Genomic DNA, 19,354 nt, shown 5'->3' on the forward strand with positions numbered 1-19,354 from the left:
GCCAAGAATGAACATCCTTCACAACCAGAACAGAAATTTTCATGGCCTTTGCTCCTATCACTCTAAAAGCATGACACTGATCGATGAACCATGCCTTAGGTTGACTTCCTTTATCCTTGTTAGCCTAATTTAACATTTGGATATATACAAAAAGCAATGGCATAACGGATTAGAACATTATCAGCCTCCATTGGAAGATGCATAGATCCGATATTTATGCCATTGTACTCGTATACAATTTAGCTTTTGGCAAGATGATATGCTGGCAGGTTAAAACATCACATACATAAAACGTAACTTCAAGTGACTCAAATCCCAGATAGACCAGAAGTATATTTAGTAAATCCCAGATATGCCACTTATAACAGTAAAGCAAATCAAAAAGCTATGCAGTCCATGGCTATAATTAAAAAAGGGGTCACATAGCAAAAAGCTGCTTGAATTGAACGTTCCATCATATCCTTCTATTATCTCAATAGAACATTGTGGGACTCTAGGTAAAACAGGATATTAAATAAAACAAAATATAAGTGCAATGACATGAGATAGCCACCAATATTAACAAGAAAAGCCAAATACAGGGCACAGAGTGAGAAACTGGAAACTTAATTGAATCAAATTCTTCACTTATTAGAATGAGAATGTTCCAAACCTGCGAACATCAGTACACCAATGTTTAAACAGTTAATTGAAGCCGTTCTCAAATGCTCGAGGCCGGGGATAAAGGTAATAATGCACCTCTGCCCGCCAACTACTTCAGAGATTAGAGAAGCTCCCAATGCCTCCCATTTTAGCTGAATCCATATACTGTTAAAAGAAGCTAATGGCAAACACATTCCAACTTTGCCATTAACCCATAACTACATGTATTTACAGAAAGCCAACCGGATCACAGATAGATCATACTGGCCTCCAAATTGCATTCTATGAACAAATGTCCTATGCTGTACAAGTGGACGTAAACATTACTATTAGGTACAAGATACGAAGCCAGCTGGATTCACAAAATGTTTACCTTCTTTCATACCCTGTTTGCCTCTTGCAATCAACGAGGGAGTAGGGACCATGTAAAGGCAAAAGGCAGAGATGATTCATCTTTTGATGAGAGGCAACCAATGTGATATCATTTAACAGATACAGGTATAAGGAAGAGAAAATGTCAGTCATGACCTGTTCAACAACAAGCCTTCAAAATATTCACTTGATGTGAGAATCATAATGAGCATCATAAACATCAAACACACTCTCTGGAACCAAGAGGGGCAATTTCTCAACATAAAGAAACAGTCTTCTTAAGTTTTCCCTCGCCAACGTTGCCATGTCAATGACCTCTCCATTATCAGTGAATATCCATAAATCCCTTGAATTTACTCTCTTCAAGCTATCACGACAAAAAGGACATGATTGTGATCGTGCATGCCTGCAAATCAATGAAACTTTTATTTTTATTTGAATCCCAGTTGTCTTTGTAACTACCCAAACACATGGCAAATAAAGACAGACAGACAAATAGAAAACCAAGAGTCTCTTACCATTCACGGTAGCATTTCATGCACATGGCATGACTGCAATTTGGCAAGACAATCTTACTGTTGGTCTCCATACAAATTCCACATTCTTCTTCCCGCTCCAAATCAATGTCAGATAGTTGCCCCCTCTCTTCATCAACTTTTTTCTTGTATCTGTCCATGCATACTGCTTTCTGTTTCCGATCCTCCATCTCAGTTATCCCTCCATGAAGTTGCAGTAAAGAAGGAAATATCACCGCTGTGAAGACAAATTTATAGTAAGGCATCTTCCAGGAACAAATCCAAAGCCCGAAAGAGACTTCCATGAAATATATGTTTATAAATGTATGTAAATGGGGAGGAAATGAGAAAGCAAATGACACAATCCATATGAAGACAAGTTCAGAATGATAATCTACCATAAAATTCTCTAAGGCTAGCTTTCCTCTCATGAGTAGACATTGTTGTGGTACCATCTACATACACCTGCAAAATGCATAATTATCATAACTTAACATGAAGCTAAATTTAGGAAGAAAACAACAGGTGAAAAATAATCCTTAAAATATTTGCCACCCTCCCATGGCAATTTTTTTCCATACATGTATACATATAGACTGCGTGTGGTGGAAAATATGCAGCATAGACCAACCTTATATATCAATATGCGTAGCAAACCCAATGCACCTGCTAGGCTGCAATCAGTCCACTGCACAAGGAAAAGGAACAAGTGTGCAGCTGGGCTGTAAGATAATCTCATTTGAAGACAAGCACCGTCATATTCCCTTGGAAACTCAGATGCCCTGCAAAAGTTTTGAAAGTGCCTCATGAAACATAAAATATCATACTAATTAAAATTGTAAATAGTATGAGTGCATATCTCCTGCATTCATAGGATTGAATGTCATTTTCCTCTTTTGGGTACTCAACCTTGACAGCTTATCATTGTGACACTTTTTAACATTTTCTGTGGCACAAGCAACTCTTGTAAAATAAGCACACAATATATACTAGCAAAATGTTACTTCCATTTCCCTTATGCCAGTTCGATATACAAGACTAAAATAACCCCAATGCCAGCCCTAGGCTTTCAATTTCAATCATTCTTGCCTATCACAAGTTAGAGGAATGTGCAAAAGAATACCATTGCACAAGCCACACCCAGACTGGCCATATTTCATGATATTTACACAATCTAAATAAGCTAAATTAGGTATGATATAATTCTTTGACGTGTACTCAAGCAAAGGAATTCCTCATGAAATAAATGCCAGTTTGAATACATTAAGAAGCTGCAAAACAACCACGCTAGACAGAAATGTAGCCGGAGAATGAAGAAAGAATGGCAGACAGAATGCAACATGAAACAGAAAAATATCCAGTCACATGAGACTTGAAATCTGATAACCACAGACCCATGGATACCCAAGTCTGATAACCACCTTCAGGTTACAAGGATCAAGATTTCGTATCTCAAATTCTAATATTTGGTATATCCACCATTTGATTGACCCCGGGATATGCATATCCCCGAGTTTTGCAACCTCAAAGTCTGGTAATGTCAGTACTCAAAGCATTTAATGTAATGTCTATATTCAATGCACCATGACACAACAGGAATTGTTGATGGAGATCCCTCTCCTAGATTATATAATGCACTCAGCACTATCAGTCCACTCAGGAAAAATAGCCTGGAATAGAGCCTAAAATTACGAGTAATACCAGGCATGCCTTTACAAGGTCAATTTAATATAATATTGCTAGAAATAACTGTTCCCCGACTGTTATTGCATGTTCAAGACCAGACCAGATGGTCCAGTCGAGTAAGTAACTGACTTATTACGGTGCTGATAGACACCCCCTGTTGACATCCTCCACCCAGCAAATTAATCGGCACGATTGCAGTGCAAGAGTGCCACTCATACTCTGCAAAGACCGGCGAAAAACCGGCAAAACTCTGCGGCGTAAATCATTCTTCAAGCTTTTGGGGCTCGCTTCTAGCAACTCTAAGTCGCAGGCAGATAACCGGACTCGGGACCAAGTTAACTCAGACGCATGGCTACGCAGAGAGCTGATTCGGGAGTATTCGCAAGGCTCAGGCGATATTTTTAGATATGGTGACACTTTTCGTTTAAAGACAAAAATAAATAAATTTGCGAGAGCCTCCCTCTAGGTAATGACACCCAGAAGCTTTGTCACAAAAAGCACAGAGTCGCACAGCCACTGCTTTATCAAAGAAGCAAATACCAATCCAAAACCCTATATTCAAATTATTTACAGAAATAAAACCACAATTAATGGCCAACGAGTAATTGGTTCACTGCTGACGTCCATGGAGTAAGCCGTCCCCCAAATGGTCTGCCTCCCCCAGACAGCAAGCCCTCAGCAAATTGAGCACAATAGCTACCTCAGACCTGACAACTCAAGCTTAAGGAAGATTATTATATATCTTCCTTAAGAATTTGGTCTAAACCTAACACATTTCTATCGAACCGTGACTATCTCTGGGTGTCTCACTGGGAGAATCCTTACCACCCCTATAAACCAGGAAAATAGCAGAAAAGCCCTCTTCCTGTAATAAATATAGAATCTTTGCCCCTTTGGATAAATTTAATACCAAACTCTCAGACCACACGAACAGCAAATAATATTTTAAGAAGACATATCTGCACACAAAGACAAAACCCCCGACCAAAAAAAAACAGAGACTTACAAGGTATTTGCATGCTGAATGTCTGCTTCAAGCCCCTTCAAAGAATCCTTGAAAGATTTCCCCTGCGCTTGACCCATTGCCACCAAATACATCTCTTTGGCCTAACCTTCAAAGCTTTTGTAAACAGAATTAATACCCTCACAAATCCCCTCAATACCGACCGATCTTCAACCTAACCTTTCCATGGCAGCCACAACAAAAACCCCTGACAGCCCATCAAACTCCTCCTAATAAACCATTCCAACCCCTCTTTTGCTGCACTCGGAATCTCCAATACCAACCATCATCTTGGCCAATTTTTTCCCAATAATGCTTGAACGACAATCCGCTGAGACCCGTGAGATAAATCCCACCAGAGCATCGACCGAACTACTGATGGCCCGCGCACCCGCAATAATAAAAGGCACAAATACCTCAATAGCCCACAGAATTGATTGCATTTACCAAAAGGGTAAACTCCAGGGGTGAAGAGGTAAAAACATTAAAAAACGATAAGAGCTTCGGAAGGTAAAAAAGGCCATGTAGACGTGGGCAGATTTGTCAGTGAATCCCAGATAAGGTGATTAATCACCTGCTGTTTTCGGATGAGTCCCGACATTGCCATGGCAGCCCTTATCCGGACGGGGCCACCTGCTACGCGCGCCAACGACGTTATAACATTTTTTTATTTATCGGTTAATTATTTCAAGGTACCGGGTACCTTTTTAGGGAAGGGCTAATTTCCAAAGTCCGGGTTGATCGCATTTCAGGATTTATTTAATAAAGACCATAGACCTTACCTTAGCTTGGGCTGCACGCCTCCAAAAGTTTTCACGAGGGAATCAAATTCTATAATAAAAATGTAATGGGAACGGCTATGGGCCCAAATTCCACCACTTTCTATCGAATAATATGCTTAATCTCTTCTCTTCTTAAACCCAAAAAACATCCCATTCTTTCACTGGTTACAAGGTTTTTCAGTAAACATAAAAATTAATGTTATATATATATATATTAAATTCAATGTTATGGTGTTTTCAAAATTATACCATGCTAATGAACACTAATTGTTCCAATATATCTTTGCACAAAAGCTATCCAATTGTGGTGAGAGCAAGGCTCATCAAAAGAATATAATTATTTATAAATAGATAGATATTTAGTGTTTCTGATCGAGACAAAGAGTAATAATTGTTTTTTTAATATAAGTATCTTCCCACACTTTTAAGTTGAGAGGCCACAAATGGGTTATGTATTTATCAAAGTCCTTTAAAGTTTGCTTTATTTTATTAGTTTTGATAAATCATTGGAGACTGAAACTTTAATGGAAGGAATTACAATGTTTTATTTTATTACTTTGAAATATTTTATATTATTTTTAATAATTATTGGTATTAATTTATTTTAAGTATTTATTTAATATTTCAAGTTATTTTAGAGTGTAAAAAATAATGTGTATTTTTTAATGTTATAGAGATTACATAACATGTATATTGAGTTATTTTCTCACGATACATTAAATTGATTTTTTGATATTAATATATTTTTAAGTATAGGTTAATATTAATTCATATTAAAATATTTTATTTATAATTTATATTGATATTTTATTTTATACAATATTAAAATATTTTTTAACATTTTTTTTATATATAAATGTATATGAAATTGATATCACCTGTTAAAATATTTGTGAAAAGTATCAAGTTTAAATATTTTGGCTCAATTATTAAAAATTATTTTTTAATATAATTGATTTCAAATGATCCATTCCACTTAATTGGAATCTTTTTTTGAACTTGTAAATTGGTTTTCAGTTGACAATTTTAATTGATTTGTTTTGCCTAATAATCATTTTTAAGATTTGAGAGATAATAAATTTTATATGTGAATTTGGTCAAAACAACTCACCTCATAACTATTTATATCTCGCAATTGAGCTCTTGTACTATCAACATTCAATAATAGTCCTGATGATGGATCCCTATTGGGATTTGAAACGTTGACAGAAAAATGGTTTTTACTGTGGGTTCTCCAGTTACTAAGTTAGTACATGATTTTTAGTTAAATATATTTAATTAATTTACAATATTTAAAATTTTGTATTTTTTAATATTAATAAATTAATATCATAATTTAAATATTATTGTTCAAATATAGCCATTACTTGAAATTATGGTTTCTACATTGCTTTTTATTTAAGCCTTTACCGTGTTCTGTTTCAGCAGCAGACATTCAGCATGCAAATACCATGCATTCCAAAAGAAGTAATAAGACGATGAGCCTCTTCCAGAATGTGTGATAGTGTGTATGCAGAGCATCTAGATTTTTTGTTAATCCAATCACAAGCAATTTTTTAGTCTCCAAAGGGTTGAAGGTCTCGACATTGGATTTGCAGTGCGTGTTGTATGAGGAATTTTGCAAAGGATAGCTCTACAAAATTATTTGTACCTCCCCCTAAACCCATCTGTATATGGAGGGAATGAGAATCAGTGAGGTTAAGAATGGCCCTCCCCTGCATCCGTCCTCTTGGGTGGACCCGTAAAAATAAGCCCAAGGCTTTGTATGGTCGATGGATTCGGGTATGATGGTTTGAGGTCGGGTTGTCTCCTCATCGTCTGGTATGATGGAGTAGTCCGAGATGATACGAGAAGCAATGGAGGGCCAGTGCGACGAGGAGTTTTGGAATATGAGGTTATTGCTAGCTATCCACAATCCCCAACATATAAGTAATGGGAGATTTCTGAGTTTTTTAGGGCAAGCGTTTGTCCACCAATTCAACCAAGCTTCCTTTATAGAGGTGCCTTGCCACCTTGTCGGGGAAGAAATCACGGCTGAGATCGATTGCCATAGCTCTCGGGCAGCCAAACATTTGATAAATAGGTGTGAGGTGGATTCATTGTTGCATTTACATAGGTGACACCAGAAAGGGCCATGATGAGCTTGCTTGAGTAGATTGTCTCCAGTGGGGATTTTGTTCTTAAGTATAGTCCACATGAGAAGTCTACTCCTTGGGGGGGGGGGGGGACTTTAGCTTCCATAGATGCTTCCACCATGACTCTAGAACTTGTGGGCGACGATCTTCAGCTAGAACTAGATATCCCTCCTTAGGTGTGTATTTCCCTGTTTTTGAGAGTGCCCAGATGACTTCATCTTCTTCCTCACTAATCTGGATATGTGCCTCAGTGAGGGCCCTGATGAAGGTATTCCATTGTTGTGTCCATTGATGGGGAATGTTTAATCTCTGAGTCGTTTTCCAGGCTTGCTGAAATGGGGTGGAGCGATCAAAGTTGGCTATGTGGCCAATATGGGTAATGTTGTTGTCTCTGAGGAAAGATCTGAGGTTGTTTGGCAGCCTATATATATTCCCGCATCCAATCCATGGATCCAGACCAATCCTCACTTTCATTCCGGACTGAATTTTCCATGTGATGCCAGCCCTAATGATGTCAAGTGATTTTATTACCGCCTTCCATATAATTGAAACCCCTGAATGTAATCTTTGCGGTTGGATTACCCAATCGATCAGGTTTGCGGGGGCAATATATTTTGAAACATGCCACCTTAGTCCATAGGCTATTTGTTGTAATAAGTTGCCACTCTAGTTTCCCGGCCAGAGCTGTGGAGAAGTCTTCTAATTTCTTTATGCCACATCCTCCCCATTTCTTGGGCAAATTTAGGGTCTCCCACTTTACCCATGTGAATATTCTACCTGACTATTGTCCCTCTCAAAGGAATCTGCAGCATAAGGCCTGAATTCTGGTTAGTACACCCCCGAGGATCCATACCAGTGACATCCAGTAAACCGAGGTGCCCTCTAGGACAGCTTTAATGAGAGTAAGTTTGCCTGCCCTGAAGAGGTATTTGTCGTACCAAATGTTTAGTCTTTTCTCCATTTTGGAAATGAGCCAGGTCCAATCTGTAATCTTGTACCCCAGAGGTTTCAGCTTGTAGCCCAAATATCTGAGTCCATCTTCCAGCCTAAGAAGAGTGTACTGGAACCTTTGCAACGCATAATGGATTTCATGGGGAGAACATCCTGCCTCTGTGAGGGTCGACTTGTTGCAGTTTACAGTCATGCCCGTGGCTGTTTGGAATAAAGCAATTGTGTTCTTCATGATTGTTAGGTCTCCAATGCTTCCATTAAGAAATAGAAGGACATCATCCACAAATAACAGATGAGTCAAAGTGCAATCATCCATGATTTTTATTCCCTTTAATCTGCCTCTTCTGAATTCTTCTTTGACCAACCTACTAAGACCTTCTATTATCAGTAGAAAAAGCAAAGGGGATAGGGGCAACCCTATTGGAGACCTCTTTTAGAATAAAAAAAGGGAGAAGTTGCGCCATTGACAAGCACACTAAAAAAGGTATATTAATGATGCAGCTCATGATCCATTTAATGAAATCATGAGGTAACCCTAGGTGGGTTAACAACATTCTAATATACAACTAGTTTGCTCTATCAAAGGATTTTGAGAGGTATACCTTTAGGATCGGAGTGCAGAGAGTGTCGTACCTCCTGGGCAGTTCCCATTGCTTCATGGATTTGTAGATCTTGTAGGAAGGCAAATTGCTCGGATGAAATATACTTGGATAGTATGGGTCGCATCCGATTTGCAATAATCTTTGCCACGATCTTATAGATTCAGTTGCATAATGATATAGGTCTGTAGTCATCAAATGTAGTGGGGTTGTCAGATTTCGGAATGAGGGCGATCAAAGTGGAGGTGAAGGATTCAAGAATCTTTCCATTGGATCTGGAGTGTTCAATGGCTTTAAGAAGATCCTCCCCCAGGGTTTCAAAGAAAGCTTAATAGAACTCGATTGACCAACCGTCCGACCCTGGGCTCTTGTCCCTAAACCATTTGATCGTGGCTTTTAATTCCCATATAGTAATTTCCTTAGTCAATTCCCTACCTGCCTCCTGATCCACAAAACAAGGGAATAATTGAGCTACTTGAATGATTTCGGCAAGATTTGCAACAAGGGGGGCCTATAGGTATGTTTAAAGTGAGAGTTTGCTAAAGAAGCCAACTGTGGGAAAGTATTGACAGTGTGACCTTGCTCGTTCGAGAGTTTACAAATGGTATTGATGGCTTTCCTGCCATTTGCAAACTTGTTATAGAACTTTGTGTTGTCATCTCCCTCGAGCAACCAGATTGCCCTACTTCTCAGTCTCCATACTTCTTCGCTCTCCTTAAGGATTTTCCTTCTAGTGGCATATATTTCAGTGAGTCTATTCCTTTGATCAGTCACTTTGTAGGCCCCTTCCAGGTCTTTTTCAATCTCAGTGATTTCCTTCTCGGCATTCAATAGAGTTTGATTGTCTTTTATTCTCTTATTATGGGCCCAGGATTTGGATAGTCTCTTAAGCTCAATGAGGTTGTGGGCGAAACCCTCTGTTATGTTCCCAGAAGCACCCGGGGGATGCGCCTTCCAGAATTCCTTGATCATTTGATTATATGTGGGGTCCTTAAGCTAAGAGGAGTTGAACTTAAAAGTTCCCTTGGGTTTCCGAGGTCCCCTACTGACTTCCATGAATATAGGTAGATGATCATAGACCCCTCTCGATCCCACCCATTGTCTATGAAGAAAACCCAAGGTCAGAAGTTCTTTCTTTATAAAGAAACGGTCGAGTCTTCGAGCAAGACAGTCCTTGCCGGCTCTATTGTTTCTCCAGGTAGGTAAAAGCTTGGCAGAGGGGATGTCCAACAAATTATGGTTGTCCAGAAGATTCTCGAAATAGGTAGATAAAGGATCTAGTTGTGCATGATGTCCCCATGACTCAGAGTGTCCATTGGAGAAATTTAAGTCCCCTCCCATGATTAAGTAATCTTTCTAAAAAGCTTATGAGCCGAGGAGATGGTCCCAAAAGGCAGGAATGTGTTGGAAAGGCCCATAAACATTTATGACTCGCACCTCCAAGCCCAAATCAGATGAAAAAAGGTTTGCCCCAATATGCCCAAGACCTCCCCAACAATTATAGAGTTTTATCGAGCGGGTGTTGTATCCCAGGGCTAGGCCTCCAATCTTCCATTAGCATCTATTCCTACAAATCTCCATCCAGGGAGCATAGCTTCGAGAAGGTGTGTAATGGTGTCAGCAAGTCCCAACGTTTCTTGGAGGAAGATGACATCAATGGGAAAGGTAAGTATCAGTCTACGGAGGGCTAGTTTTTTTTTGGTTCTAGCCAACTCTCTGCAATTGAAGGAGGAAAACTTCATGGGGGGAGGTTAGATGAGGGATTCAATGCTCTAACTGCCCTGTGAATGGTTGATTTCCTACCCAATGCAATCTCATCTCTGGCTTGTAGTTGAGCCTTTGAGAGGGAGGAGGGTCGACCCCTTGGAAGCTTGGGAGGAAGTGAGGATAAAGATAGATCAAGCCCGACATGATCTGGGGTCTTTAACTTCTGCTTGGCCTTGGATCGAGTCTGATACCGAGGGGAAGTAGGGCCAGCAACAAGTATAGAGGTGATGTCAGGGGTGCAATTCAGGAGTGATGGAATGGCGTCAGAGAAGGTGTGATCAGGTGAGGGAGAGGAGACAGTCAGAGAGGATTGAGAAGGAGGGTTCACGATTCCATTTAAAGAACAAGCAATTGGAAATTCATTTTATCCATCGAAAGCATGTATATTAGAGGAATTAGGAGAGTTTGGAATCATACCTGAAGAAACCACCGACCCTGACGCCACTCTTACCTTGGTGAGAGGAGGGGAGGGAGGTCGAAGAGGAGGTCTGCCGCGTTTCTTCGGGGTCCCCTACAAGAGAGTCATGTCTGCATGAGGTAGGTCGCCTTGGTTCCCATCTTCTTTGTTGAGGGGCTACTCCCCCTGTTCCTGATCTGACTCGGGGGGGATTGTCCTTCCAGCTTCTTCCCTATCCTTATTTTTAATGAGAGGGCAGTCCTTATAGAGATGCCCAACCTTGTGGCATCTCCTGCATCTAAATGGAACCCCTTCATAATCCAAGTTCTGCCTCCGAGAGAAGTTCCTCCATTGGATTGTGATATATTCCTGAAGCCCATCACTAGTATCAATGTGTACCAATATTCTTGCATACACCATCCTTCCTGTCGAGAGGTAGGATTTATCATACTCCAGGTAGGTTCCCAGGGAGTTCCCAATACACCTAAAGATGTCCTCTGACCAGAACTGAAGAGGCAGGCCAGGTAGTCTAACCTAGAGAGGGCTTGCTCCAAGTTGTTCTCTTTCTGGGTCGAATAGTTGTGTCCACCTCCGAAGGAGCACCACTGCTTGTTCGATATTCCAAACCGTTGAAAGTACCTAGTTGGTGTGCTTTGCCCTAGCGAAACGGAGCACGAACCATCCTTTAACGAATGTCTAAACCACTGGTGGTTCTGCTAGATGATGCCCCCAAACCTCCGTGGCCCACTGCTTCAATCTAGTGGCGTTGTAGAAACGACCTCTGACTCTTCCAACCAGCATTCGCTCGATTGTTTCCATCACCTCACTCCACTAGAAATACAAACATAGGAATACCTCCAAAGCTTTTGGTTTCAAGGCCCTTTGTTTCTTCACTTTCTGGGTTCCTTCTTCACGTATGGAATTCTGATGGGTGCCTTTCGTAGGGTCAGTCTCAGGTGCAAGGATGCCCAGGAGGGGTTCAGAAGGAAAGACCCTCGAGATGGCAGGGACTTCTGTAATATTCCCATATGGGGGGCCGATGAGGGCGGCACAGGATCCCTTGATCAGAGGCAGCAGGATCGTTGGTGGTCATTGATGAGAAGGCGCGGGAGCCGGTGGAGGAAGGGAAAGATGAGATACTCTCAGAGGAGATGCCCAAACTGGGTTCTAGGGTTTGATCCACGAAATTTAGGGTAGACGGAGACAAAGGTTGAGCAGTGAGGTCTGGAATGGAGGGGAGGCCTCTGAGAGTGTAGCCACTGAGCACGAGGGCCCTGAGATCAAGGGAAGCGAGGCAACGGTGTTAGTGAATTCGCAGCCGTAATGGTAGCTGCTTGTCGAGTTTACCTGGGGAGATGTCCAAATGGAGGTACCAATTAGTGGGTCTTCCGAGTAGTCTACTAGGTCCTCCATAATCGTCGCAATATTCTCGCGCCAGCTGCCTTCAGAAACCAAGGTCGCCTGTCGCTGTAGTGACCGAGTAACAGATGAGGGTTAGTCGAGGAGGAGGGTAAGGGTAAAAACCAAAGCAGTAAGAATGGAGGAGTGATCGTAACGACACAAACGAGGGCGGAGGGTGAGTAAACAGGGCTGGTGTACGGGAGGGCGGTGAGGTGCAACAGCGTAATCAGACGACCATAGGCGTTGTGCAGGCTACATGTTCCGTACGAAACCCTAACCCCGTCCTGTTCATCGTTTCTCCTCCATCCTCATCCTATCAACTTCAAGTTAAGGTCAGTTGTTATTTATTAGTATAGATTTATTTTAAATACACATCTAGTATAGGTCAAGAGAATCAAAATTTTCAGGTACACGTATAAAATTTCAAAAATAAAATTATATATATTGTTTAAAATATATTTTTGAATGCTATATAAAATACATAACTTAAACTTGTAAATCTAAAAAATATTTGTTCAATTTCATGCAAAAAAATATCAAAAAACCTAAAATTTAAAATTGTGAGACTACTTCAAACATTTTAACCATAAAACTTTTTTTTTCAATTGTTTTATATGATATGGACAAAAATATTTTTAAACAATATATAACATATACATAGTTTATGTTTGTTGGTGGTAGCACAATTGGCAAAAAGCATGTTGGCAAGCCCTTGCGTATCCAAGTGATTGAAAGTTCAATCACTCAGACATGTCTCACTAGCTGAACTTGAAAGAAAAAAAAAAAAAAAACATATATAGTTTATATTAAAATGTTTTACATATCATGTGCATTGAGGCATTTTATCTATGGACTACATTGTTCATGGTGTAGAAACGATTCTATAGAAAATTGTGTGATAAAGAGATGAGACCTCATATTGTGTGATAAAGAGGTGAGACCTCAAATTGTGTGATAAAGAGGTGAAACATCTTAGGTTTCAGGGGAACACTTCACCAGTCATTAGGGGCAATAAGCAATAAACCATGATGATGGGTGAAGTGTTCACCCTAAATGTAATACATTTCACATATTTATCACATAGTTTTCTCCATAAATGGTTTCTACACCATGACTAACAACTATGCAAATATAAATTCAAAAATACATTGTCCATATTAAAATAGTTTTTTTGTTACGAATATATTTTTAAGTATACATCAATAATAATTCGGCATATTAAAATGATTTATTGATGATCCATATTGAAATTTTTTATTACATAAATATTATTAAATGTCACATATTAATTGTATATTAAAAATTAAATGAATTACACATCTTCCTCTTATTACTCTTATTGGAAAGTACTTGATATTTTTTATTTTATTTTTAACTTTCAATTACTTGTTTTATGTGCACCTTCATTATTTTATTATATACAACATTAAAATATTTTCATTTTATATAAAATATATATGAAGTTGATATCTACGTAATTTAGTTAACATAGATATTCAAATAGTTTATTTAACTGTTGTGTTAAAATATTTTTGAAAAGTGTAAGGCTTAAATATCTTACTCGTTCTTTTACGTTTAATTGTTTTATCTCTTTTTAAAGTTGATATGAAATTATATTATGCATGTGGATATCTAAATATTTTATTATAATCAAGAGCGAATGAAATATTTTTACCACATTGAGTTATAATATCAATAACAAATAGAGTGACCAAGTGAGGTTGGAATTATTGATGTTTTATAATGTGCCTTAAAATTATTTTAATTAGTTAAGAAGTTATCCTCATTAATTGAAAAACACAAGCAAATAATCTAAAACCCAAATATATTTAGTAAAAATGAAGATTTCCTCTTCTACAAACCGCGAATAAATTATTTTACAAACCCCCAATAAATTATTTTAAATAGTTAAATTTTATTTATATACAATAATAAATTACATATTTAATCTTAACATTGTACTAAAAAAAAATTAAATAAAAATTATTAAATATTATAAACATTTTTCTACTATTAAAAAAATGAATTAAAACTTAATCTTTAACTTTATTTTTATAAACATTCTTAAGTATATAGTATAATTCACCAACTCAAGCAATGCACTTAATTTGCTTCTCATTTTTTAACAATAATCGAATAGCTATCATATTAAAATACCTTGGGCTAAAGTTCAGTTTAGATACATGATTTACATAAGCATGTTGAAACCAATGGACATGGTCGGAATGGAGTATGTATTAACAACCATCTTCAGAATTTTGACCTTGAAGCTTTTGGATAAAATGCTATAATATCTAAATTATTCCACTTGTACATTTGTCGATACTAACCTAACAAAAACCAAGAGTTACAATGCATCAAAATGTTACATTAAACCATGAGGAGTTATTCCTCCGCTTTGATTTATGTGTCTTCTGATTAACCATTATGAAAGTGGGGCATGCTCCTTTTTCCACGAAAGTTCACTTTACTTTACCCTTGACCCCAAATTAGCCATGTGATCAACCTTAGAGTTGTTTGATTTAAGAACATTTAAGAACATGGAGACATTTCTTTTCGGGGATAGATTGATACAAATAATAAATCTGGTTGAAATTTTGGCTTTACTTTGTATCTGAAGGGAGAGATCCTAAATAAAAGTGGTGAATTATATTCAAGGAATCACCAAAAATAGTCACCACCTGAATTCCCATATTCACAATTTTCTTCAAACCCTGATATAAAGCATAGAATTTAGAAACATTATTAATTTTCCTCAAACCCTAATACAAGACATAGACTTTAACAAAGTCATTAAAAATGTGAACAAAATCGAATCATACTTATATTCTCCTTAATTTCAAAGCAAAATATCTCCAACCACCCCTCCCACTCATTCCAATGTGAAATACTTAATACAATTCAAGGTAAACCTTACAAATACAAGAATATCATATTAACTACTAACCCTACCATGCATGGCCAAGCCCATGAAAAAGAAAAGTTATCACTTTTTTCATTTCTAATTTATTCCTTTCATATTCTTATTTTTATTCACTATTCTTATTTTTGTTATTTCACTTTCTTTCAATGTGATGTGTTTTGCATTCTAAAGATGACAAGAGGGTGATTTTATTGGTTTGTATTGCATTTGGTACTCATTTTTTTTAATTTAATGTTTTTTTTGTAAGTCAACATATTGCTATTAGTTCATGATAAAATTACATCATGATGAGCTCTTCATATGTGCAAAAAAGGCCTCAGTCTGATCAGATTTGTTGGCCTTTAGCTACATACAAAATAAAACTGACAATAGTCTCAAAAAACTAGATCGCTTGTAGTCCATAGCCCATCAGGCACAAAATTTGTCAAAAAACTGGAAAAAGCCTACTTTCATTATGGCACATTTTCTGCAATAGGATTATTTACCTCGATCTCTTGATCCGTTGGCCTGTGGAAGGCATCATGTATGTGAGATTCCATATGAGCCATATATGTTTCAAATCCATCCATGTGGGCTTGAACATGTTGTTGGTTCCTCCAGAGGGATGCTTGAAGATCAAGGATATGCCCCTGGTTGTGCAGGATGTCTGCAAAGAAGTTGACGTGGTCGACATGGTCCAGATGTTAAACTTGTGAAAGTTGGTCATTGGAGTGATGGAGGAGATGAATTTGGGCCTCAATAGAGTGAAATGGAGCCGGTAGGTCCACATTACCAAGTGAGTCTCTACGCGGGGATACTAACTCTCCTTCTTCCTCGTGGATTCCTCTCCCATGATGGCCTCCTCCTCGTCGTGAGTGACCTCTTTGACAAAGCATCTTACAGGTGCTAACTGACCAACAACACTTTCGAAAGAAGGCTTCACACAGGGGCAAACCACAACACTACTAAAGCAACACCCTTTTTCTATGCAACCCACCAACCCAACAACGACAAGGAAATATGATATAAACTCCAGGAAACAATCCCAGCCCGTGCACTGTAAAATGAGACAGCATTAGGATTGAGACACCATCCGAACCTAAGCTATCACACCATGTGACCCTGCACCCAAACCACTCCTTCCAAGACAAATCAACATTCAAGGGCCTATTTGACCCTGCTTTCCAAAAGTAAAGTGTGCACACAGTGAAGACAGGAGGGGAATCGACACAGGTTGAGAAATAGAATGAGGAAGTTGCAATTACCTAAGAAGGAAATTGAAGAGAGGATTGCATTATCAACAATAGGGCATGCAGAGGCGACCTAGAATTTTGGCAGCCACCACTCGCCTTATGACACCACCACCACCTCAGCCATTGATAAAACACGGGTGGGACCCTTTGCAAATCGATTCCAAACAACAAAACTCTAAATCTAACCGATAGTATTCCAACTCTGTCCGTCTCGGTGCACTGTGCTCTCCAGGGTCCCAAGTTACGGGCACAAAGCAAATTCTAGGAGCTTTGTGAATATCTCTACCAGAAATTCCTATAGGATGAGTCTCCTCTTTCCTAGAGAACTAGATAATGGTTCCGAGGAGACTCCACACATACTCTACCAAGACCCTTGTTGTTTCACAATTCATCTCCCGGCTTACGAACGTTGCCACCATTCTCAAAATCCTTGTAGTTATATAATACAATGCCTCTAAATCTTTCCTTGGGCCACTTCCCAAAGCCTCTCGCTTACCGTCCACCTGCATTGAAGTCGCCACAGATGGGAGTTATGCTCCCTGTCCTGGGAATGCTCTCAGGACTCAGCCATCGAGGGTTTTTTCATTTAATTTATTTTAAAATAAAAATGATAAATTTTGATTTTTTTATTATTTATATATATATATATATATATATATTATTTTTAATTATTTAAAAGCAAAAACCATTTTATAATTTTTATTATATAAATTACTATAATATAATTTAACTATAGGTATATTAAAAAATATTAAAATTAATAAAAAAAAATAATAATAACTTTCTTAGCACTTTGACAAACTTCTTTTTTATTAAAAAAATTAGTTCACACCTCCAAATAATTGTAAAATATATCTAAATAATAAGAATAATATGGAACTTCGGAGGGCAGACAAGCCCTAATATCAGTAGTCTTTATTTGTCCTTTTTCACAGTTTTTCTATTATGCAATTATCATATTTTGGCAATAGCACCAATAATGAATTTTTGAACATATAATTATTTATATATGTACAACAAACACTAGCACACCCAACAAGGTCTTTTTTTTGTAGAATTTACAATTCATAACTACAAACAACTGACTATGGTCACAATATTTGCATATGCCTATGGCATTTACAACATGTAATTTTCAACAAATTAATAGAAATTATGATATTTTCTCCTAGGAATAAAAATAAGAATAATATTATTTTGTATTCTTATGAACCAAAACCTATTCCATATAATAAAAATTAATAAAATGTATTCTATATAATAAAAAATAATAACTTTCTTACCACTTGACCAACATTCTTTTATAAAAAAATTAGTTCACCCCTCAAATAATTATAAGATGTACATACATAATCAGCATAATAATCTTTTGTATTCATACAAGTAAGTCAAAGCCTAATCTATATTCTCTTATTTATTTTTTATTTTATTGAATAATATATTTTAAAATAAGTTCGAAATATCTACCATAAAAATTTGAACTAAATTATCTATATATAAATAAAAATGGAGTGAATTTAATTAAATTATCTATATATAAATAAAAATGGAGTGAATTTAATGATATATAATTTAAGGAGAGAATTTAATAAATAGTTATATATAAATAAAAATGGAGCGAATTTAATGATATATAATTTATGGAGACAATTCAATAATTAGTTAGGTTATAAAAAATAAAATTCTGATAAATTAATCTAACAAAAAAAATAATAATAGATAACTTTTCAAATTATAAATTTAAATTCATTAAATTAAAAATATATATTTATATAAATTTTAATAAACAAATTTTCATATTAAAAACTCTCTTTATCTTACTTCAAAAACATTTACATAACAAATTTATAATCAAATATATAAGAGTAGGATACATGTACCTCCCTACTCTGTAACAACCAAATCCTCAAAAGCTCTTTTTATCTTACCAAAAAAAAATTCATACATCAGATTTTATAATAAATAATTATTAGAAAAATACGTGAAAGGAATATTTTGCGATAAATCTACCCCTTTTTCTGCGTTTTCTAGAGTCCCGACAAGTCTAATAATGAAAATCTAGAAATTTAGAGCAATGAAAAGGAAGTGCCCAACTTCGAGAATAGTTTATTGATTCGGATGAAAGGGGATTTTAATAAACACAATGTAGGAGCTTCGGTCCGTATGTAGTCAAAATCTTTATGACTACCTCCATATTCAAATCAAAGCGGGATTGTTTATAGCCATTATTTACACTTTATGTCCTTGTCTACTTATAAACGTATAATTGAGGTTTTATTCCAGATGCGTGTATTCAAAGATTTTTTTTTATTTTAACTTGGATCAAATATATAATTACATTCATAGAAATAATGAGCATCTATCAATACATTCTAGGTGTGATGATATACTTACTTTACAATGGTACGACTAGAGCTAATTCAAGGGTATATTGTAGCACTTCTTCTTTTTTTCCACTTGAAGATTTATTATTTTTTTGTTTGTTATTTATATGGAATAAAAAAAATACAATTTGATGATTGAAACTTAATTCTAAAAAATTTTAGATGTTGATTTTAAAAATTAGAACTCGTGACTTACTATAAAATTCACTTATAGCTAGACTCTCCAGGTCTGGATTTTTACAAAAGAGTTTTAAGGGTTTTACAAAACAAATGCCATTAATAAAACTTCACTTTGTTGTTACCAAAATTGTAAGGCATCAAAAATTTGACTTGTTTTTATGCATACATGTTTTATGAGAAAGATGTTGTCAGCAAAAAACTGCTTTGTTGATCGCTAGTTCAAAAATAGCAAAATTAATGTGTTATTCTATATAGTCCTCCTGCTATGTAGAAGAGGTTAGAGTATTGAAGCTAAAGACATGGAAACAGATTCCTCAAAAGAACATCCATCAAGCTCTTCAAATATGATGAGGCTTGGTTCCAGAGTTAAGGTGCTCTTTGAAAG

At 36.9% G+C, this 19,354-nt stretch overlaps 1 protein-coding gene across 1 annotated transcript; it reads right to left on the reverse strand.

The window, feature by feature from the left end:
* Nucleotides 1-605: 605 nt before the first annotated feature.
* Nucleotides 606-4,654, reverse strand: LOC149152146 (E3 ubiquitin-protein ligase AIRP2-like). Its single transcript, XM_089445703.1, has 5 exons — nucleotides 4,222-4,654; nucleotides 2,161-2,311; nucleotides 1,928-1,994; nucleotides 1,533-1,767; nucleotides 606-1,420 (listed from the first exon to the last, which is right to left on the reverse strand). The coding sequence occupies exons 1-5, from the start codon at nucleotides 4,311-4,313 to the stop codon at nucleotides 1,198-1,200; spliced, it is 768 nt and encodes a 255-aa protein (XP_089301829.1). The 5' UTR covers nucleotides 4,314-4,654; the 3' UTR covers nucleotides 606-1,197.
* Between the last annotated feature and the right edge of the window lie 14,700 nt (nucleotides 4,655-19,354).

Source organism: Pinus tabuliformis, chromosome 9 (genome assembly GCF_031772625.1).
Source record: "Pinus tabuliformis cultivar Carrire ecotype Pingquan chromosome 9, CPIR1, whole genome shotgun sequence".
NCBI classification, from domain to species: domain Eukaryota; kingdom Viridiplantae; phylum Streptophyta; class Pinopsida; order Pinales; family Pinaceae; genus Pinus; species Pinus tabuliformis.